Genomic DNA, 23006 nt, shown 5'->3' on the forward strand with positions numbered 1-23006 from the left:
CAGGTCTGGAAAGAGCAAGCCGTACAATGGGCACCACCAGCGAAAAGGCCTTGCTCTGTGTAGCTCCTGCCTTGTCATTTGATAGGGTGCCCACTTGCCCTCCTTCTTGACATGGAATGCTCTCTATTGGAGTCTCCAGGTCCAATATAAAGACCATAAGAAGGGAGAGCAGGGACATTGACATTCCCAACAGCTGTTAATCAAGCAAGCAAGCACACAGGTCACCTTTGTCACAGGTGTGTCACGCCTATGTCCTGGCCAGGCCTGCACCCAATCTTGTTTCTGTACACTCTTGTTTGTTCTCAGTAACCAAAAACATATTATCAACATATACAAGGAGAAAAGTTGTTTTCCTTCATTTGCAAGGAATCGTACAAAACAAAGTGGCACTAATAAAGAAAACTTCCAGGGTGGCAACAGAAAGCAAACTAAAAATGCGTTTGCAGTTCATCAGAACTATCCAGCAATATCAAGTTATAGGAAAACTGGTGCTATTATCAATAACCCGAGTTGTTTAATAGATTTGGCAACTTCCATGCACATGACGTCTGATGCTAATTCCCCCCCCCAAGAGTTAAATGAGATTCAGGTGAGGGTCATATGCCTTGTCAATCCCAGCAGGTATATAACAGGAAGACCCGGCCTGCCCAGGCCGATGGCCTGCCCAGATATCCTCCTGGTTCATCAGCGGAAAACGAAAGTAACTCACACACAAAGAAAGATTCCTGTATGAGAACAAGCCACACCTCAGTAGGCAGAACGATACACAGAACTTTTTAACACTGTAAGTTCTGATTCTCCTCACAGGAGGAGCTATTTTGGCAGCAGAATCTTGCTGCCAACTGGTCTGGAAAAAGTCAACAAAACTGCCTGGCCTGTTCTGGACAACCTTTGAGATCAGGATTATAGGCAGTATTTGGCGGAATAAATTCATGAGCAGAGCAACTTCCACTTCTGCAATGGGACTTTCCTTCCTCTCTTCCAACCCTGCCCTGTCCCCGAATCTGGGTTTGGGGGAACCCATACAAAGGATTTAGGGGAATCACGGGGGGGGGGGGAGAGGAAAGTCCCATTGTGGTCCACTCATGCAATTATTTAATTGAATATCACCCTATGTCTGCATGTCGAGCTGCTGTTAAAAGCACAGCTACAATGGCTGCTTGAAAACACTACTTGGGGAGAAGGTGAAATCTTTTAAAATCATAGGCTACCCACAACCAGTAGCATTTGGTGGGGAGAGGCACTTAGCTTATCTCCCAACGCTGACATCACTGTGGCTTACAAGAAGGTAGAGGAGGAAGGAGGTGAGGTTGGTGTGGTGTGAACACACTGGCATGAGCACGAGTTTGGCTGCACCAGTGTGTTTGCACTGTGCCAACCTTACTCAACCCTGCGTGCACCTGCAATGTCAGTAGTGGGAGGTCATGTAAGTGCCAGGACCTTGCCCTGCCCACAGTGCTAGCTGCAACCCAACATGGAACCCCTACACATAATCCTACTAAATCTAGTTGGTTTAATAGCAGTAGTAGACTAGCAAGATCTTATGAGATCTTCCTGAAATCTCACAAGATCTCATGAGCTCTGTAAGATCTTGCAGACGGCCACTCACCTTTTCCAGCCAGCACTGTGTCCAGTGCTTAACAGCAACTTCGTCCTGAAGCCTCCAGGTTCCCTCTGCCTCTACAGTATGTCAGAGTCCTTCTGCCAGCTGCCTGGGGTCATTCACAGGCCGATGTGTCTCTCTCTTTTCTCATTTATGGCGCTTATATCCAACTTGGTATCTCCGAGTAGTCTTGAAGGGGTTTCCTATCTAATCAATAAAATGACCCTTAAACAAAATCATAGAATTGTAGATTTGGAAAGAACCCCAAGGTGCATCTAGTCCCATCTCCTGCAAAACAGGAATTCAATTAAAGAATCCCTTGCAAATGGCCACCCAACCTCTTGTGTATAAAAAACCTCCAAAGGAGAGTCCACCACCTTCTGAGGGCGTCTGCATTGATATCCCATCTTTTACTCCGAGGAGCTCAAGATGACATACATAGTTCTTGCCTTCTCATTTAATCCCCACAACCTGGCCCCAGGTCACCCAGTGAGCTGCACAGCTGAGTAAGGAGGGATTTGAACCCTAGTCTCTCCCAGGGTTTCCCCTTCTGAGAAACAGCTCTTCACTTCACTCACAGAAGCTGCTCAGTTCTGCTCCTGATGAGCAGTTGCTGGTGGGGTTTAAAAAAAACAACAACTGCAAGCATTCTATGATGTCACAGTAGGGGGCTTGCAGGCACTGGGCAACCAAAGTTGGCATGAGTGTTACACAAATCTGAAGGTGCACACATAGTAGACATGCACCCTAGAGAAAAACCAATCCTTCACCATTCAAAAATTATAAAATATTCCCTGGAAAAAAAGACACACTTTCTTTGAGTTCACAGAGAAATCCCGAAGCCATCTCGACCGTCTTAATGACCCCAGATATTTACCCTGCAGTTGAAGGAAAACCCTTTCCCAATAGTTATTTTCACTTAAAATATACTTCAAAACCTATAAACATCTCGCATAAATAGGGGTAGATCTGTGGCAATAGATTCAGGAACTGAGGTATTTACCATTTCAAGGGAAAGGCTCAGACTGGCCTGGAAAGGGCAGCCAGCAAGTATTGTCAGGTATCATGACAGGAGACAAGACTGCCTCTTTCTGTGATGTATGTATGATGCTTTTTGGGTGGGCAGTGGTTTTCAATTGGTGTGCCGTGGCACCTTGGGGTGCCTTGAATAATGGTCAAGGGTGCCGTGAGCAATACTGGCCTCTGTCCCTCTTTCTCCTCCCCCATGCCTTCTTGCATCTCTGCCTCCCAAAGGCTTGCACACATACACAAGTATATAAACCACGTGTCTGAAATAGTACAGGAGAGCAATCCTAAAGCCATTTTGACTCTCCCAAATTGACCTCAAATATTTCTCTTGTTATAAGAGAAATAAACCACCAATGAGGGGATGATTGTTACTGGCATAATAAAACTGCAAATAAAACTCCCAGTTCCTAATACAGTGATACCTCGAGTTACAAATGCCTCAGGTTACAAACTCCACTAACCTGGAAGAGTTACCTCGAGTTGAGAACTTTGCCCCAGGATGAGAATGGAAATCGTGTACCCAAATCATGTCTTTTCCAAATCCTGCCTTAAATTCCCTTTATTCCGCTCCAGGTAGTGCCGAAGTATTCCTGTAAATAAAGGAAATACATGGCCATTAACAAGATTGCTGGAAAAACAGGAACCAGCCCAAAACCTTTGTGTACACTGCCTGCCAAACAATGACACAAAATAAGTGTTGACAAACACAACGATTAACAGAGACCAGCCCCTTCCAACATACCAGTAATCTGTTTAATCCTTCATCTGACGTCTCTTGTTTTTCATTGTTCTGTATGGAAATTAAAAGGTATAAATGTAAGATCTTCTTTTGTTCTGGGTGCTCCTCCGTCGCCTGTTACGTGAGTGGGAACCCTGTTGCCAACAGTCTTTATTTTGTAATAAAGATCAGGCTTATAGCCGCTTTGCTTTTCATAAATCCTGGTCTGGTCTCTGTCTCTCAATCCCTACCGGCTAGAGCCACATGCTGCCCACGGGGGTCGTTTAAACGTCCCACGAGCCGCCCCCGAACCGAGCCGCCCACTCGGCGAGTCCTGCGCGCTGCACTAAACCGAAGGTCCAGTCTTCCTTAAGAAGCGGAACCCTTTTACCGGGACCCCCTTTTTCCATTTATTTCACTCTGCAAGGAGGAAGGAAATGGGGAAAGTTTTCCAATTGTCTTTGGACTGTAGGGGCTTTCACCTCCCTGCAAATACAGTCTGGCAAGTACAGTGGTACCTCGGTTTACAAACTAAATCCGTTCCAGAAGTCTGTTCTTAAACCAAAACCGTTCTTAAACCAAAACCGTTCTTAAACTGAGGCACACTTTCCCTAATGAGGCCTGCCGCTGCTGATGCCCTTCCACCATTTGGATTCCATTCTTAGACCAAGGTAAAGTTTGCAAACCTACTTGGAACCCAAACACTGCAAACCCAGAAGTAAGTGTTCTGGTTTGAGAACTTTTTTTGGAAGTCAAACATGCTCCACTTTGAGTGCCACACTTCCAACTTGAGTGCCACTCTTCTGTTTTGAGTGTTACACTGAGGTCTGTCTGTTTTTGCTATTTATTATGCGTTTTTGTTTTTGCGTTTTCCCCCGTTTTGTTTTTGTGACTGTGTGGAACCCCAGTTCAGCTACTGATTGGTTGTGTGACTGCAGTACATTGTTTATTGCTTTCATTTTATGGATCAATGGTCTAGTTAAATAGTAAGGTTCATGTTAAATTGCTGTTTTAGCGGTTTTTAAAAGTCTGGAATGGATCCATCCATTTTGCATTACAGTGGTACCTCTAGATGCGAACGAGATCCGTTCCGGAGCCCCGTTCGCATCTAGAAGCAAATGTAACCAGCGATGGCACGTCTGTGCACACACGCATCGCTTTTTGCTGCTTCTGCGCATGCGTGTGACACCATTTTGAGCGTCTGCGCATGCGCAAGCAGCGAAATCTGGAAGTAATGCGCTACGTTACTTCCGGGTTGCTGCGGAGCGCAACTCGAACACGCTCATCCCGAAGCACATTCAACCCGAGGTATGACTGTACAGTGGTGCCCCGCAAGACGAATGCCTCGCAAGACGGAAAACTCGCTAGACGCAAGAGTTTTCTGTTTTGGAGGTGCTTCGCAAAACGAATCTCCTATGGGCTTGCTTCGCAAGACGAAAATGTCTTGCGAGTTCCTGCGGTTTTTTCCCCCTCCCCCCCTTTTCCTAAGCCGCTAAGCTGCTTATCAGCTGATCCGATAAGCCGATAAGCCGCTAATAGCGCTAATCCGCTAATCCGTCAATGGGCTTGCTTCACAAGACAAAAAAACCGCTAGACGAAGAGAATCACAGGACGGATTCTTTTCGTCTTGCGAGGCATCACTGTACTTTGTTTGGGAAAATGCACCTTGGTTTGGGAAGGCTTTGGTTTTGGAATGGACTTCTGGAATGGATTAAGTTTGAGAACCAAGGTACCACTGTAACAACATAACGGCCAATTCTCTGGAAACAGCGGGAAATTAGGGGCACTTGGAGGGTCTGCAATGGGGGCTATGAACGTCAATTGGCAACGCAGAAAGCTATCCTTCTGCTCTGCTCCAAAGAGTGGACAGGAAAATGTGTCCTTTTTGAAATCAAAAGGTGTTCTGGATACAAGGAGGAGGAAGTAGGCCAAACTCCATGCAGTGAATACGGGAGGAAGCTGCACCGAGAGACCTGGAGCTGTGACTGACTGCTGCTGTGCACCTGTTGTAAATAAAAATATGCCCTTTCCCCTTATGGGGTATCCAAGAGCCCATATAGAGTCCTTACATAGGTTCCCTATTGGTAGGAGAAAATAACAGAGGCCAACCAGAGAATATTGAGAAGCAAAGCAGCTAGTAAGCTTGATCTTTATTGATCTGTTGCAACAGGGTACCCCCCTCACACGCAGGAGAGGAAGAGGACCCAGAACAATAGCCTGCAAGGCCTTATAAAGACTTTTGAAATTCCCCTTCTCTAGATCAGGACCACCCCCAGAAACATTATGCATACATCACAGAAGGGGTGTAACCTAAGACCACCCCTCAGATACATCCCACCTACATCACAGAAATTTAAATGTTGTTTTTCTCTTCTCCTTGTTTATCTCCTGTCTAGCAGGTTACTTGATTGGATTTTCTGGGGAGCCTGGCCATTCTTTTGTAATGCTAAAATACTTATTTCCTGGGCCAGGTCACAGGCTCACACCTTATTCAAACACAGATTAAAGAAAGAGACAATGGGGAGGCTTTTCCATTTTTAACCTTGCAGAGAAAGGATTTGGTCAGTTTAGGAATCAAAATGGTTCCACGTTGGCCTTCCTGTACTGATCTATGTATGTGCAGTTATGAACATTACTATATATCTAAAACCATAAAATTCCTATCACAATTTCCCCCCTCTGGGGCTAGAATTTTTCTTAAAAATTTTTGCCCCACAAATAATAACATCGTATGTTGTAAATGGATGTCTTTGTATGAATATATCATATAAAAATAACACATGTTGCGTTTTGCTACTAAATTGCTTGTGGCATTCTAACACTTTGGGAGAGACCATTTACTCAATAGTGTTCTATGCTTTACACCTAGCAGGAAGGTAAGGTCCACTAATGACTGAAAAGTGCAGTTTGCTTCCCCCCCGCCATTTTAGTGTTCTCAGGTGTCAAGGTAGCTCTTCTGTGGTCTCACACTGACATAGTGCTACAGCAACACATCTTGTCTGTTGAATCCCCTCAGGGCTTTCATTTAACCATGTCGCCTGGCATTCACCATAGCTGGCACAGGTTTTGGGCATCTCGTGAGGGAGAGGTCTTCGCCTTGGCCTTTAGCTATGGGATTTTATTATAGGCTGTGGTCTCGCACTCGCACAATGGGAAGTTGCTCACTTGCACTGGAAAACTTGGGGAAACCTGGACAAATCTCCGAGGGGAAAACTTGGGGATCCAAGGGAAAACTTGGGGATACCTGGACAAATCTCCGAGGGGAAAACTTGGGGATCCAAGGGAAAAAACCTGGGGATACTTGGACAAATCTCTATTCTACAACTCACAGCAACCTCCCTGCCTTTTACAATCTAACTCAGAGTCCCTACTGAACGCTTGCACACTTGCAATGCCAGATTGAGACTCTGGAATATGAAAGATGGAAAGGAATTCAGCGCCCTTGCGTTCTCTGTTCACAGGTCATTTCTAACAAAGATCGCCATGGCAGAGGTGCGGCTGCGCTGGGAGTTATAGTCTTGGGAATTATAGTTTTCAGTGCAGAAGAAATTGCACGACCTTTCTGGGCAAAACTCCGAAGGAATAGGTCGGCATAAAGAATTAAGTGAAAGAAGTCACACACAACCCTTGCCTGGGCATACTCCGAAGGGCTAAGGCTGGTGTTGAGATCGAGGGGACAGAAAGGAGTAGAAGGCAATTTTTTCAAGAGTTAAAGTGAGGAAAGAAGTAAGGATTTGAGAAGTATAGGTTTGCTGTGGTTTGCAGAATCCCACCCCACTACCCATTTTTCCTACTCATACTCACTTCGCAAGCGCTGTCCTGGTGATTCTGGGATCTCTTGACTGGTTGTTTAAGGCCGGCCTGATCAAGCTTTGCTTCCCCTGGTTAGCCTCGCTGAACTCCAAGTTATTGCCAGACCCTGGGACCGATGGAAGACTGGCCATTCCTCCTGGCAAACTGCCTGGTGCGCGCTGGATAACCAGTCCTTCCTCGCTTCCAGAATCCGGGTAACCAAAAGTCCCTTCGTGCGTGGTCGCCATCTGTTGTAAATAAAAATATGCCCTTTCCCCTTATGGGGTATCCAAGAGCCCATATAGAGTCCTTACATAGGTTCCCTATTGGTAGGAGAAAATAACAGAGGCCAACCAGAGAATATTGAGAAGCAAAGCAGCTAGTAAGCTTGATCTTTATTGATCTGTTGCAACAGGGTACCCCCCTCACACGCAGGAGAGGAAGAGGACCCAGAACAATAGCCTGCAAGGCCTTATAAAGACTTTTGAAATTCCCCTTCTCTAGATCAGGACCACCCCCAGAAACATTATGCATACATCACAGAAGGGGTGTAACCTAAGACCACCCCTCAGATACATCCCACCTACATCACAGAAATTTAAATGTTGTTTTTCTCTTCTCCTTGTTTATCTCCTGTCTAGCAGGTTACTTGATTGGATTTTCTGGGGAGCCTGGCCATTCTTTTGTAATGCTAAAATACTTATTTCCTGGGCCAGGTCACAGGCTCACACCTTATTCAAACACAGATTAAAGAAAGAGACAATGGGGAGGCTTTTCCATTTTTAACCTTGCAGAGAAAGGATTTGGTCAGTTTAGGAATCAAAATGGTTCCACGTTGGCCTTCCTGTACTGATCTATGTATGTGCAGTTATGAACATTACTATATATCTAAAACCATAAAATTCCTATCACACACCCAATCTTGCTGAGAGGCACAATGAAAGACACTCTTGGGGTACCATGTTCTTCTACTGGTTCCTGCCTCCATTAATGCTTCTTTGAATGATAACGGACTTAAGGGATGTGGGATAAATTGATAAGAAAAAGCTTAGCAGAAACCATCATGCCTCGCCTTGCTGTTGTAACTGCTTGCATTGCAAAGAAAAAGGAAACTTGTGGTAATACGTAATATTACCACATATATAAATTACTGAGTAGCCAAAAGGTAATGCCCTATAAAGGATTAGTGTGGGGGTGACTCAGAATCACGAGGGATAGAGAACAGTTAGAAAGCTATTGCACATGCTTAAAAGGGCTATGAATATTAGTCAAACTGTCCCGGGTCGAGCTAAAGCTAATCAGCATGAACATGGGATGTACAGTGGGGGTACATATGTAATAGGAGGACCTGTAAACTGCAATTTCCTAACCAATAGGAGATTGTAGGAAGGAAATTCGGCTTTATGGCATTTTTTGTAAACTTTTGATGTGAACAGGATGATGCCCTCCCTCTTTGCAGCATGAGCTGGGGAGTTGTGCGTGTAGCGCTGTCTCGAGAATAAACAACTTGTGGTTTCGCCTGATCTTGGTGTCAAGATTCCCTTCTTCTCGCAGAGGAATTGGTTACCTCTGGGGAAGATCCCTGGGGCAAATTTCTCCAACAGGGACACCGAATCCCTTTTGTGGGTGTTTGAGATGCAAAAGCCAACCCCAAATTTGCGTATAACAGTCATCGGCAATGTGGGATGCAGGAAGGACTCGAGTGACGCTAAATGGCCAATAGGTCCTGCAAATGAGAACAGGACCAAAATGGCTGCCACCATGGTGGTGGGTTGATTTAGGGAATGGTTCACTGTTTCCCTCAGGAATTTCCAGTATTCTCTTTTTTTTCTTATTTTCCCATGTACAAGAGTGTGATTTTTATTGTTATTTTGCTTTCTTCCTTTTAATCCCTTCAAGGGGAGCCAGGGATTTCTGAGGAAAACGCAATGCATTGTGGGTATTACAGGTCCTCCCCGTGAGAGGGACGCGACTGCGCACGCGCGGAAAAATCAACGGCCTTCGATCGTGTGTGTGTATTTTCCTTCGCTGTTGTTTTTTAAATAGCCGCTCCCCTGCTCCTCGTACCCACGTCACTGCTTGTTACTACGAGGCGGGTTGGGGGAGAGAAACCCCGCCTCGAAAAGTGGGTGGAGCCAAGAAAAGGAAGCGACGGGGGAGGAGCAAGAGGATCAATCAACGAAAGTAACCCCGCCCCCGACCGGATTGGAAGTAGCCAATCCCCGCGAAGCTGCGCCGCTTCCCCCCCTCCACCCCTTCGTTGCGGCGCGGCGATGCCGTCGCGTCTGCGTCTAACGTCACAGCCAAGCGCCGAGGCGCGGCTAACAGCTTCCCCGGCACCACACCCTGCTTTGGGCCTTTCGCGTCGCTCAGGGAGAGGCCGGTTCCACTTCCTGGGGCGTCCAGCGCGCTTCCGCTTCCTGGTCGCCCTCCCTCCCTCTTGCCTCTCTTTTTTTCCGCCCCCCTCTCAGGGGTCGTGGAGCCGCGCCTGGGATGGCTCCTCGGCTGCAACTGGAGAAGGCGGCCTGGCGCTGGACGGAGACGGTGCCCCCCGAGGCCGTGACCCAGGAGCACATCGAGGCGGCCTACCGCGTCGGCTTGGAGCCCTGTCAGCGCGGAGCCTGCAGGTAAGCCTCAGGGGCCGGCAGGCTGGGCTTAAGCTAGGGCCCCGGGGGAACCACAGGGCGGCGTCGGCGACGCCCTGGAAATCAACCTTTTGTACTGCAAGTCAATGGCAGGGTACCTGCACTGCATGCAGGAGCCCCCAGGTTCAATACCCGCTAAATAGGGCTAAAAAGAGGCTCCCTAACTGAAACCCTGGAGAGCTACTGCTGCCAGTCAGTGCAGGCAGTATTGAGGTAGGTGGACCAACGTGGCGACTCGAGAGAAGGCAGCTCCCTATGGCACACAAGCCCCACCTGTTCTCCACCCCACCCCCGTCTTATTTGTTTTTATTAAATTTATTAGCTGCTTTTTTGCCGTGGCTACTCAAAGCGACTCTCTGGGTATTCTAGGAGTTCTTAGGGAGGGCTGTGCAGCTAAGTGGTGGAATATCTGCTTTGCACATAGAAAGTTCTGGGCTCAGTTGCCACCCCAGTAGAACGTGGGAAAAGACTGAAACCCTGGGGAGCCATTGCAGCCAGTCAGAGTAGGCAATACTGAGCTGTATAGTTCTCATTTCCTGCTTCTTCAATGTCAGGGACCCTCACTGAGATTGTTAGTGTGTGAGGAACCCCGTCACTGTACATTTTTTGAACTCTTTTCTCTCCTCTAATCCCTCCTTTCCCCTGTTTTCAATTGTGAACTCAAGGGTGGGGCTTTTGTCTTTTGTGTGAGTTTATGTGCACCATATAATTAAAAGCAGATGATCTATTAAGCATCAGGGTGACTAGATGGGAATGGAAGGAGGTACAGTTACACATGGTTTGTCTTTAACTTCCATTATAATTTAAATAAAAAGCACAGGTCAGATGTTTATGGAAGGTTGTTAGGGGCTTGTTGTGCCCGTAAACCTCTCTTTTGCCTGATACAGGAGGCAAGTGGTTTCATCTGAAACTGATATACTTACAACCTCTGTGTCATTTAACCCAGTGTGGTATAGTACTATGTCAAACTTAAGACCTGAGGGACCAGGGTTCAAATCCCCACTCATTCATGAAGCTCACCAGGTGGCCTTGAGGGCCAGTCTGTTCCTTTCAGCTTAACTTACCTCACAGGGTTGTTGTGGGGACTAAAGAGGATAGAGAGAACCATTTACACCACTTTGAGTTCTCTGGTGAAAAGACCATGATAGAAATGCTAGAAATAATAACCCCTTTTAGCAATTCTGATTTACAAGCACTTTTCAGCAAAAGCAGCACAGAAACTGACAGCTAGACAATGCGGGGAATGTGCAGAAGTTGTCCTTTTTCTTGAAATTTGTAGGGGGAAGGAGGAAACATGCCAGGGAGCATCATCAACACTGGCACTATCTGCAGTTACCTCAGGACTCCTCTGTGGTTGGTGGGGCTTGTAAGCTGCACTTGCGATTAATTGCTGGAGAGGTGTGCTGGAAGTCAGGACATAAATAGTCTTGGTTGGCTTCAGATGATAGCAATGTGATGAGGTCAGAATATTGGATTCAGATCCTGCTCCTTTTTGCTTTTGTAGGCGAAACTGCCGAGGAAACCCAAACTGCCTAGTAGGAATTGGTGAGCACATCTGGCTGGGCGAGATAGATGAAAACACCTTTCACAATATTGACGATCCAAATTTCGAGAGGAGAAAAAAGGTAACGCTACTATGGTCTCCTGGCACTCCAGGGTTGATGTGCTGGCCCTGAAGCCTGTGTGAAGGAGGATTATTTCCCCCAAGATGCATCCTCAACTTGATTCTGGTTTATAGAATTGGAAGGCTTGAAATTTTCTTTGCGGTCCTGGCTGTTTTGTCAGAACTGATAGAGGTTTCTTAGTGGTAGCGGTAAAGTTCCTTTTCCAGTTCTGTGAAGTAGCTGTCAATAAGAGGGGCCAAGTACTGCAAGCAGAGCTTTATCTGACTGTTTCATCTCAATCTACAGTGGTACCTCAGGTTAAGTACTTAATTCGTTCCGGAGGTCCGTACTTAACCTGAAGCTGTTCTTAACCTGAAGCACCACTTTAGCTAATGGGGCCTCCTGCTGCTGCCGCACCGCTGGAGCCTGATTTCTGTTCTCATCCTGAAGCAAAGTTCTTAACCTGAAGCACTATTTTTGGGTTAGCGGAGTCTGTAACCTGAAGCGTATGTAACCTGAAGCATATGTAACCTGAGATACCACTGTATTCTGTTGCAGAGAAAAATACCCTTGGATGAGCCCTCCCATGTACCAGGAAGCTTGTAAAAATATTTTGGTATTTCTTCCTCATTAGTTTTTTTTTTAATAGCTACATTGTTTGGATTTTATTGACTTTTCTTTTATTCTGCTATGTTTGTTTAAATGTTAGATATCTCAGGCATTTTATGGAAAGTCAGGGGAGAAACGTGTTAAAAATGTAATAGTTAAATAAAGAGGAACAATGAACCTCCCTGTAAACCAAGGTTGGGGAGCCTGTAGTTCGGGGTCAGCAAACTTTTTCAGCAGGAGGGGCCGTCCACTGTCCCTCAGACCTTGTGGGGGACCGGACTATATTTTGATTTTGATGTTTTTAAATGAACAAATTCCTATGCCCCACAAATAACCCAGAGATGCATTTTAAATAAAAGGACACATTCTACTCATGTAAAAACACGCTGATTCCCAGACCGTCTGTGGGCCAGATTTAGAAGGCGATTGGGCCGGATCTGGCCCCCGGGCCTTAGTTTGCCTGCCTATACTGTAATTGGGCTCCCAACTCCAGTCATCTCTGACATATTGGCTATGTTTACTGCGGCTGTTGGGGGACCACAGGTGTTCCCCATCCCTGCTGTGAAGTGCTACAAATTCAACCCCAAAACTGCTACACAGGTCAAGTGCACTAAAGGCAGGATAGATAGTCTTGAAAGGACCTCCCGGCCATCATCTTCTGGAGGCTCTTGGTTAACGTTGTGGAGGTAACCACTTGGTGGTTTGCCTGCTGGGCACCATCCAGATGTTTTGGACCACAACTCCCATTAACTCCAGCCAGTGTTGGCTGTGTGATGCTGGGACTGATGGGAGTTGGCGTCCAAAACATCTGGAGGGCACCAGGTTGGCAAAGGGCTGCCCTTGTGACCTTCTTGGTGATACCTCTGTTGTGTGTTTCCCCTTCCCCTCACAGAATGCCTTTGTGGGCCTCACTAACCTGGGTGCCACCTGCTACGTCAACACTTTTCTGCAGATGTGGTTCTTGAATTTGGAGCTCCGCCAGGCGCTCTACTTGTGTCCAATTGCCCGCCCTGAGTACGTGACAGCAGAGGGCACCGCATCAAACAAGGGTAAGTTGGTCAGACTTTTCCCACTGCTCACAATGGGCAGGTGGCTTTAGATTTGCTCTGACAAGGCTCCGTCTGCTTGGAGGCTGCTACTGTGTCCTGATGTTTTATCTACTTACATAGCTATTGGCTTTTGTGGTCCTCTCAATCTAGCAGCGCTGCTTGGGCACTTGTTCCCATTTTACAGATAAGGGATAGAGTTTGAGAGAGGAGAGTTTTGCTGAAGGTAATGCTGTATATCCTGAGCGGAGGCAGTGAATCAGCCTCTAGAGACCACAGTGGATTCTCATGGGCACCAGAGTATCTAAGCAGCAGCAGAGTCACAAACAAGCCTTGACAGAAAGGAAATCTAAATGAAGAGGAAACCTTCCCTTTCTGAAAGGGTTTGGTTTTTAAAATTGTTATTCAGAATGGCACATCTTGTTAGATTTTCAGTTGCCAGCAGATGATACGCTGTGTATATCCGTCCCAATGTGTAGCAAAGTGGGGGAGGGGGAGGTCTTTTATAACAGAGTGTGTGCAGAGGGGGGTGGCCGTTGTCAATATGAGTATATGCATCATGGTGGGTAAATCTCTGAAGGAATCCTCTTGCCTTTTGATAGATTATGAGCCTCAGACGATTTGTGAGCACCTCCAGTACTTGTTTGCTTTGCTGCAGAACAGCAAGAGGCGCTATATCGATCCATCAGGGTTTGTTAAAGCGCTGGGTTTGGACACAGGTCAGCAACAGGTAACGTTCGGGTGCGTGCGTGTGAGCGCGTGTTTTGCCTTGCTCTTTCTGCAGAAGCAGCTGCACATCAATCCGCTTGCCCTCTGTAATGCTAAGCCGCAGTTCCCTGAGCTGAGGTGAACCAGGGATGTTTAGCCACCGAAGAGGATGGCCCTATTCCACTCTTAATTTCCTTGTACATGGCTGAGGCGCAGTGCCATCCCCGAATCGATGCAATGAGGGGTGGTGGTGGTTGCTTTGCCTCCTCTTTAAAAGAGCTATAACGTATAACAAAAGAGCTAAGCACCCTCTTCGTTTATTTTGTTAGTTTGTTGATTTACCCGTGTTATCAATGCTGGCTTTGCAACTGTACTGTTCTCCTAGGATGCTCAGGAGTTTTCCAAGCTGTTCATGTCCCTGCTGGAGGATACCCTAACCTCACAGAAAAACCCAGATGTGCGAGACATTGTCCAGAAGCAGTTTTGCGGAGAGTATGCCTACGTCACAGTGTAAGTTTCTCCTCTTCTTAGTCTTTTGGTGCTTTAGCTTTGTGTATTCCCAATTCAAAGTGCTGATTTTGATCTATAAATCCTAAACGGCCTTGGTCCAGTATACCTGAAGGAGCATCTCCACCTCCATTGTTCTGCCCGGACACTGAGGTCCAGTGTCGAGGGCCTTCTGGCGGTTCCCTCGCTGCGAGAAGCCAAGTTACAGGGAACCAGGCAGAGGGCCTGTGGACCCAAGTTACAGAGGAACCTGGCACCCGCCCTGTGGAACGCCCTCCCACCAGATGTCAAAGAGAAAAATAACTACCAAACTTTTAGAAGACATCTAACGGCAGCCCTGTTTAGGGAAGCTTTTTTTTTTTAATTTTATTTTTTATTTTTTAATAAACTTTTATTTCCAATATTCACTCTTTTAAAATCACAATAAGAAGGTAAAAAAAAGACATCGCAAAATAAACAGATGTAGACAATAAAATATCAAGACGTAAATACATTTCTCCAAAAGTATTAATTATCATAACATCATTCTGACTTCCCTCCACCACGATTTAAGCTATATTCCATTGATACCCTTCTTGCAGTTCCTTCTTTCTACCTTTATCTTAACTTCGCAGATTCTATAATTCACCTACTGTTATTTTAATGTTACCTAAGTTTTTCTCCATATATGATATAAATTTATTCCAATCATTAATAAAGATTTTATTACTCTGATGCCTGATCTTCTGTGTCATTTTTGCTAGCTCAGAGTACTCAAATAGCTTGTTTTGCCATTCACTAATAGTTGGGATTTTAGATGATTTCCAGTTCTGTGCCAACAGTAGTCTAGCTGCTGTTGTTGCATACTGGAACATGGTTTGATCTTCTTTTCTAATCTCCTCACCGACCATTCCCAGAAGAAATGCCTCTGGTTTTTTAGGAAATGTGTATTTCAGTATCTTTTTCAATTCATCATAGATAGAACCCCAGAACCTCTTCACTTCTTCACATGACCACCACATATGATGGAAGTCGCCCTCTTTTTTTTTACATTTCCAACATCTTTTGTCTCCAGTCTTGTACATTTTTCCAAGCTTAACAGGAGTAATATGCCAGCGATACATCATTTTTTCCATATTTTCACGGAGGTTAACGCATGCTGTAAATTTCATGTCCTTAGTCCAAAGTTTCACCCATCTCTCATATTCTAAACTATATCCCAAATCTATGGCCCACTTTATCATGACCTCCTTCACCTCCTCGTCTTTTGTATCCCATTCCAGTAATTGATTGTACATTTTAGATAGAAGCTTACTCTTTCCTTCTAATATTTCCACTTGGAATTTTGATTTTTTCTCATTCATCCCTATTTTTTTGTGTTCATTCCATAGGGCATTAATTTGGTGAACCTGTAACCACCCTATTGACTTATCTTTTAGTTCTTCAAATGATTTAATTCTCCACCCCTTATCCGATTTGGTCAGGAGATCTTCGTAAGTCCATCTTTGGCTTCTCGTGTTTAAATTTTTAAGAGATGAGATATTAACTGGAGATAGCCACCAAGGTATGCCCTTTTCCAACAGTCTTTTAGTTCTATTCCAAACCTCTAACAACGCTCCTCTAACAATATGGTGGGAGAAACCCTTATGCACCCTGTCTTTGTCTTGCCATAAATAGGCGTGCCAGCCAAATCTAGCATCAAATCCTTCCAGGTCTAACACATCTAAGTTTTCCAGAACTATCCAGTCCTTAACCCAACATAGGCATGCAGCCTCGTAATATAATTGCAGATTCGGGACGGCAAACCCCCCTCTTTCTCTCCTGTCTGTGAGCAGTTTAAACTTAATTCTTGCTCTCTTCCCCTGCCAGATAAATCTGGACAGGGTCCTCTGCCATTCCTTAAACATTGTTGTTCCTCTAATTACTGGAATATTCTGAAATAAAAATAATATTTTTGGAAGGATGTTCATTTTTATGGCTGCCATTCGTCCCTCCCAGGAGAGTGTTAATCTACTCCAGATGTCTAAATCTTTTTTAATCTCACTCCAGGTTTTTTTGTAATTATTTTCCACTAAATTTATATTTTTTGTAGTTACCCAAATACCCAAATACTTCACCTTTTTCACTACCTTAATTCCTGTTTGTTGTTCTAATTGATTTCTTAAGTCTTCCGCCAAGTTCTTAGTCAGTATTTTTGTCTTATTTTTATTTAACTTAAACCCAGATAACTTCCCAAACTCTTCAAGCACTTCCAAGACTTTTTCCACGCTTTTTAATGGCTCTTCTAATGATATCACTAAATCATCGGCGTATGCCTTTAATTTATATTCTTTCACTCCAAGTTTAATTCCTCTTATTTCCGGTGTTTCCCTTATTTTATTTGCAATTATCTCCAATACCATAATAAACAGGAGGGGGGACAGAGGACACCCCTGTCTTGTACCTTTTGATATCATGAATGAATCTGTTAAGTTATTATTAATAATTAATTTCGCTCTTTGGCTCGAATAAATTGCTTTGATACCCTCCAAGAAGGGCCCCTCTATCCCTACCCTTTCCATACACTTTACAAGGAAACACCAGGATACATTGTCGAAAGCTTTTTCGGCGTCGACGAATACCAGAGCTGCAGGAATTTCATTTTTAAACTCTAAATATTCAATGATATTTATTATATTTCTTATGTTGTCCTTCAGCTGTCTGCCTGGCAAAAAACCGGCTTGGTCTTTATGAATTGATTTTGTCAAATATTTTTTCAGTCTTTTTGCCATTATCTCAGCAAATATTTTATAATCGTTATTGAGTAGTGATATCGGCCTATAGTTTTTTACGTCAAGTTTATCCGCCTCCGGTTTTGGTATTAGGGTAATATGGGCCTCTCTCCACGAGTCCGGTATCCTCCCTCCCTGTAAGATGTTATTAAATACGTCACATAAGACAGGTGTTACATATTCCTCCAGGACTTTATAATATTTTTGTGACAGACCATCTGGACCTGGAGCTTCCCCTGGTTTCATTTTTTTAATAGCCTCCTTAACCTCATCTGTCGTTATTGGTTTATTTAGATGGGATTTTTCATCGTCTGTCAGCCGCTCACCCCCGTTTTTCTCCAAATATCTTTCTATTTCTATTGTATCTTCATCCTCCTTCCTTTTGTACAAGGTTTCATAGAACTGAAGAAACTTTTCCTTTATTTCATTTGGGTCTTCTATTATATGTTCCTCTATTTTAATCTTATTAATCACCATTTGTTTTTTCCTTTTCCTTAGTTGCCATGCTAACAATCTCCCCGTCTTGTTTGCAGACTCAAAGTATTTTTGTTTCATTGATTTTATCCTCCATTCTACCTCTTGCCCTAATAATGTTGAGTATTGAGTTTGCAGCACTTTAGATATTTGTTTCATCTTTTCATCCTCTGGGTTTATTATTAATTTTTCCTCACATTCTTTCAGTTGTTTCACTATTTCTTCCTTTTTTAATTCTCTTAACTTCCTTCTATAACTATTCTGCTGAATCAAGAATCCCCTGAGGAGCGCTTTACTTGCTTCCCAGACTATGTCAATTTTGGTTCCTTTGTTTAAATTCCATTCAAAATACTCTTTCAGGGTGTTTTTTGCTTTCTCAATAATCTCTTCGTTTTCTAATAGGTATTCGTTCATTCTCCACCTGTACTGTCCCAATGATCTACCTTTTATTTCCAAAATAATTGGGTTGTGATCGGAGAGTGTTCTAGGTTCTATCTCACATTTCCTTGTTCTTAATGATAACTCTCTTGAAATCCAAATCTGATCGATTCTACCCCAACTCTGATGTGCATCTGAAAAGTGTGTAAATTGTTTTATTGTTGGGTTTTTGTACCTCCAAATATCAATCAGATCTAAATTTTCCTGTAAATCTTTAAAAGATTTTGGGAGTTTCCCTTGGTTCGTCTTTCTCTTTTTTTCACTCCTATCCATTTCAGGGTCGGGGACTCCATTTAGGTCTCCTAAAAGAATTAATTTGTGGCTCTCTAATTCTAATAACATTTGTTCCAATTTTTTAAAGAATTCTGTTTTTTTTGTATTGGGGGCATAGACCGTTATTACATTAAATTTTTCTCCTTGATGGTTAATTTGAACTCCCAGAATTCTTCCCTCTTCATCCTTGCATATTAGTGTCGGTTCCCATTTCTCTTTAACATAAACCACCAGTCCTCTTTTTTTACTGACATCAGAGTTAATAAATTCCACCCCCAACTTTTTATTAATCAGTACATGTTTATGTTTTTTAGCTATATGAGTCTCTTGGTAGCATATCACATCATAATTTTTGTTCCTCAAAACTTTCATTATTTTATTCCTTTTGGATTTTTCAGTTACGCCATTTACATTCCAGGACAAAAACTTCAAAGACATTACTAAAACTAAGTTCTGGTTGCTCCTCTTTCTCTTCCTAACCTTCTTCCTCTGCTTCCTCCGCTTCTTCGCCGCTCTCTAGTCCCTCTTCATTCCCCTCCCCCCGCCCTCTCCCTCCTTCCTCCCTCCCAACCTCCCTCCCTCTCCCCCTCCCCCCCCACCTCCTTCTCTGTCTCTGGTATTGTCTTCTGCCTTACCAAGTTCTTTCTCATATCTCCTCATAAATTTTTCCACTTCCTGTTGGTCTGTCAACTTGAATTTCTTATCCTTAAAGAAGAAAGCAATTCCTTCAGGAAATTCCCATCTGTATCGTATCCTGTTTCTTTTCAGGACTGCCACTATTTGTCTATATCCCTCCCTTTTGCGTAAAATTCTAACTGGGATTTCCTTCAGAACAATTATTGGCCTGCCCCCAATTATTAGCTTTTTATGATAACTCGTTTTTAATATTAAATTCTTCATCTCAATTGAGTTAAATATTACTAAACAGTCTCCAAGAGGTCTTTTTGTCCTATTTTGGGCTATTCTCATTTTTATTCTGAAAGAGTTTTCAATTGTGTATGCGACATCTTCCTCTTTCAGATCTAACCATTTTGCTAACTCTTTGATCATCTTTTCCTTTATGTTCTCATTTGTCTCTTCCTCTATTCCTCTAAATTTTAAATGTAATTGTTTCTGTCGCATTTCTGTCATAGCAATATTATCCCAGATTTGTTCTTGCGTTTTATTCACCTCTCTCATCTCTTCCTTTATTTTTTCAGTCTCTTTTTTCTGTTCTCTCATGTCTTTTTGCAGTTTTTTATTGGTTTCCTCAAATGCTTTGGATTTGACGGATAGTTCTTGAATTTTTATGGAGAGTTCTCCTACTGCTCCTTCTATCCTCCTATCTATCATCTCCTGCATTTCTTCTAGTTTACTTTCTAGATGGCTTTCATTTTGTTTAAACTCCTCTTTGATTTTAAGCCATAGAATATCAAGGTCTTTAATTTCCTCTTGTCTAGATGTCTTTCTATCCGTTGGGGTTCCTCCCCCCTTTTTCCCATTTTTCCCCAACATCTTAAACCTTATTTCCACTATATGTGTTGTCACTAGGTCTCTCCCCTTTAGGGGCTCACAATCTCCTTCTCTTCAGATAATCAAACTAAGCCTTCTTTAACATATATGTGGGTTTTTAACACTTAGGATGTTAATGTGTCTTCTCAAGTTTATCTATGCTTTTTATCTCCTTCTGATCGATCCAATTTGATTTCTCCAAGCTTCAGCCACTTGCTGGCCTAATCCGTGTAAAGGAAGGTGTTGTAAATCTTGGTGATAACTCTCAAACCGGGGTACTTTGTCCCTTCTTAGAGTAGTCCACTTAAGCCAATAATAAACAAATGAGACTATTAAGCTTACTATATTAGGTGAAAGCTCCCCAGAGTCTATTAAGGTGAGAGCCAATAAATCTATTAGGCTATGAGACCGTTTTAGATTAGCTGTTTAGCCAGTGTTGTCGCGTTAAAAGTCTATTTTCCTTCCAGTCTAAAAGGCAAAGCCACTTTTAGGTTTTATAATCCATTTCTCTTTCCTCAGCAAATAAAGAAAGGTCCACCAATCTGTCCATTACCTTAGTCAAATGTAGGAAGAGGAGTATAGAAGTGAGGGGCAAGGGGGACAAAGCAGAGGAGGAGAAAGGTCCAGCAGGGTGGGCGAGGACGTCGGGAAGCAGCAAACAATAAATCCAACTAGGGAGGAAATGGGCGAGGGAAGCAGAACCCACGTGGGGGAGTCCCCTTAGCGTTTAGTACTCTTTGCTTTATTTAATTCCTCCACGGTTTCTCCCCCGGAGCTCCTATTAAAGTATCCTTATTTGTCCCTTTATCTCTATGCCGCCTTCGGTCCCCTTCTCCTAACTTTTAAGTCCAAAATTTCTCTGCAGCTTTGTCCTCAGTAAAAAGAAACAGTGTATTTACAAAACATTAAAAAGGAAAAACCCATCCGACAAGCTTCTCATCCAACTGGCACCCTCTTTTGTTGCTTTATATCTTCTTTTTAGGCCAACTTTATGGCCAATAATTATTTCAAATTGTCAAGAATTGCTGCAGCATTCACTACTCACTCAGTCCGGCCGTTTGTAAATACTGCCCTTTTAAACTGTCTGCGATATAATTATCTGCGCCATTTTCTGCTCACCAACGGGTGTATTCCTTTTTGTAAATCCTTAATCATCCTGGGCTCTCTCAGTTTAGTTTCCAAATTCTCTAAATACCTCAGCACACCACACACTGGAGAGTCCCTTCTTATCTGACGAAGATTTATCACCCTTCTCGGCAGAAGCAGGAGGCATTGCAGCACGGAGTTAGGGAAGCTTTTAATGTTTAATAAAGGATTGTATTTTAGTCTTTTGTTGGAAGCCGCCCAGAGTGGCTGGGGAAACCCAGCCAGATGGATGGGGTATAAATAATAAATTATTATTATTATTATTATTATTATTATTATTATTATTATTATTATTATGTGGCTTAGGGCCCCAATACCTCAAGGACCATCTCCCCAACCAACCAAGACCCTACTATCATCTTCCTAGGCCCTTCTCCATGTGTCCCCTCCATGGGCGGTCCAGAGGGTGGCAACATGAGATCAGGTCCTTTTCAGTGGTGGCTCCCCATTTGTGGAATGCTTTCCTCAGGGAAGCTTGCCTGGCACCACCGTTTTAGGCTCCATGCAAAAACATTCCTTTTTCATCAGGCCTTTGGGTTTTAACAACATATATGGCTTTTGAGCCATATATATTGAGCCATATTTATGAGCCAGTGTGGTGTAGTGGTTAAGAGCGATAGGCTTGTAATCTGGGGAACCGGGTTCGTGTCTCCGCTCCTCCACCTGCAGCTGCTGGGTGACCTTGGGCCAGTCACACTTCTCTGAAGTCTCTCAGCCCCACTCACCTCACAGAGTGTTTGTTGGGGAGGAAGGGAAAGGAGAATGTTAGCCGCTTTGAGACTCCTTCGGGTAGTGATAAAGCGGGATATCAAATCCAAACTCTTCTTTTTCGTGGATACGGTGTTTTTATAGTAGTTTTTGGAAAACATAATTGTTATTTTTTAAAAAAAAAACTGTTGGTTTTAATGTGTGTGTGTGTGTGTGTGTGTGTTTGTGTTTGGTTTTTGCTTAAAATGCTGTCTGTTTCTTTGAGCTGCCATGAGAAAAAAGTGACCAATAAATTTAATAAATAATGATATCCGTGATTTCTGAAGAAGTAATTCTTCTTGAGGTAGTCTTCAGTGGTGTTTTTTTTCTCTTCCCCAGCTGCAACCAGTGTGGCAGAGAGTCCAAACTTATATCAAAATTTTATGAGCTTGAGTTGAACATCCAGGGCCACAAGCAACTGTCGGACTGCATCACAGAGTTTCTGAAGGTATCAACTCTTCCTTGGGAGTTTTCATCCTCTAGCCTATTATGGTTTGAGGCCAATTTCCTTTCGGCTGCTCTTTGCTTTATCTCAAGGTTGGGATCTGAATAGAGGAGATTGATCCTAGTTGGCCCTAATTTCTGCATACGTCGTTGAGTTTGTTGGTCCTTTGGGGATTTTTGTGCCTATGGAGCTTTTATAAAAATTAATTCCAACAGGCTGCCTCAGAAGGATAATCTTAAGTGTGGTCTCTGTCAAATTAGCAAGATTATAAATACTATTTTAATAGGTTCAAATGTGATTATTAATAAACAGATGTTTATTTTTTGTTTGAGGGTTTTTTAATATATAGAAAGTTTATTTCATGAAATTTATACACTGCTTGGTTATTTTTAAAAAGCCTCAAAGTCGTATGCAAAGAGAATAAATTGATTAGGAAATTTTCTGAAAAGGGAGATAAGAAGGGTCCTGCTTTGTCAACTCTCTCCAGATATAGACAGTTTGGTTTCAGCTTCTGCGTATCAAGTGACAGCCCCCAAATTCTGGTCTCCTGCCGTAGAAGCTGTTCCCAGAATACCACTGAAGGAAGACCCATAGGCACTCTTTCCATGCATGGATTCAGGAGCTGAAGAGTGGATTTGATGCCAAAGGGTCTGTTTCCACCTAGGTGAACTTCTAGCCTGCCTCAGGGGCATCCCGGTGACTTTTGTTCCATTTCTCTCTTGCTTGGCTAGGAAGAAAAGTTGGAAGGGGACAACCGCTACTTCTGTGAGACCTGCCAGAGCAAGCAGAACGCCACCCGCAGGATCCGTCTCCTCAGCCTCCCATGTACCCTCAACCTGCAGCTCATGCGCTTCGTGTTTGACAGGCAAGCATCTCTTCTTGTTCCGGTACCCCAGGGTGGGAGCCTTCAGAGCTGCTGTGGTCAGATCCCTCCGTACTGGAAGGAGGCAGGCTTACGCTAACACCCCCAGTTTATTTTAT

The 23006-nt window shown here is 43.7% G+C and overlaps 2 protein-coding genes across 6 annotated transcripts in view; one reads left to right on the forward strand and one right to left on the reverse strand.

Annotated features, from left to right (window-relative positions):
- LOC308591898 (uncharacterized protein) overlaps positions 1–23006 on the reverse strand; it is a 192073-nt gene that overhangs the window by 21296 nt on the left and 147771 nt on the right. The gene's annotated exons all lie outside the window — the stretch shown is intronic.
- Positions 9566–23006, forward strand: part of USP48 (ubiquitin specific peptidase 48) — a 45289-nt gene continuing 31848 nt past the window's right edge. The window contains exons 1-7 of one of the 5 annotated variants that reach the window (XR_014010296.1): positions 9566–9769; positions 11292–11412; positions 12893–13049; positions 13649–13776; positions 14140–14264; positions 21920–22028; positions 22757–22890. Coding sequence is in view for 4 of the 5 variants with exons in the window: in XM_081202960.1 (XP_081059086.1) it covers positions 9636–9769; positions 11292–11412; positions 12893–13049; positions 13649–13776; positions 14140–14264; positions 21920–22028; positions 22757–22890 (908 nt within the window). In the remaining variant the exon portion in view is untranslated. Of the gene's footprint in view, positions 9770–11291; positions 11413–12892; positions 13050–13648; positions 13788–14139; positions 14265–21919; positions 22029–22756; positions 22891–23006 lie in introns of those variants that run through there. The other 4 variants (XM_081202960.1, XM_081202959.1, XM_081202961.1 and 1 more) reach the window with 4 other exon arrangements.

This window comes from Podarcis bocagei (assembly GCF_964188305.1).
Source record: "Podarcis bocagei genome assembly, chromosome: 7".
NCBI classification, from domain to species: domain Eukaryota; kingdom Metazoa; phylum Chordata; class Lepidosauria; order Squamata; family Lacertidae; genus Podarcis; species Podarcis bocagei.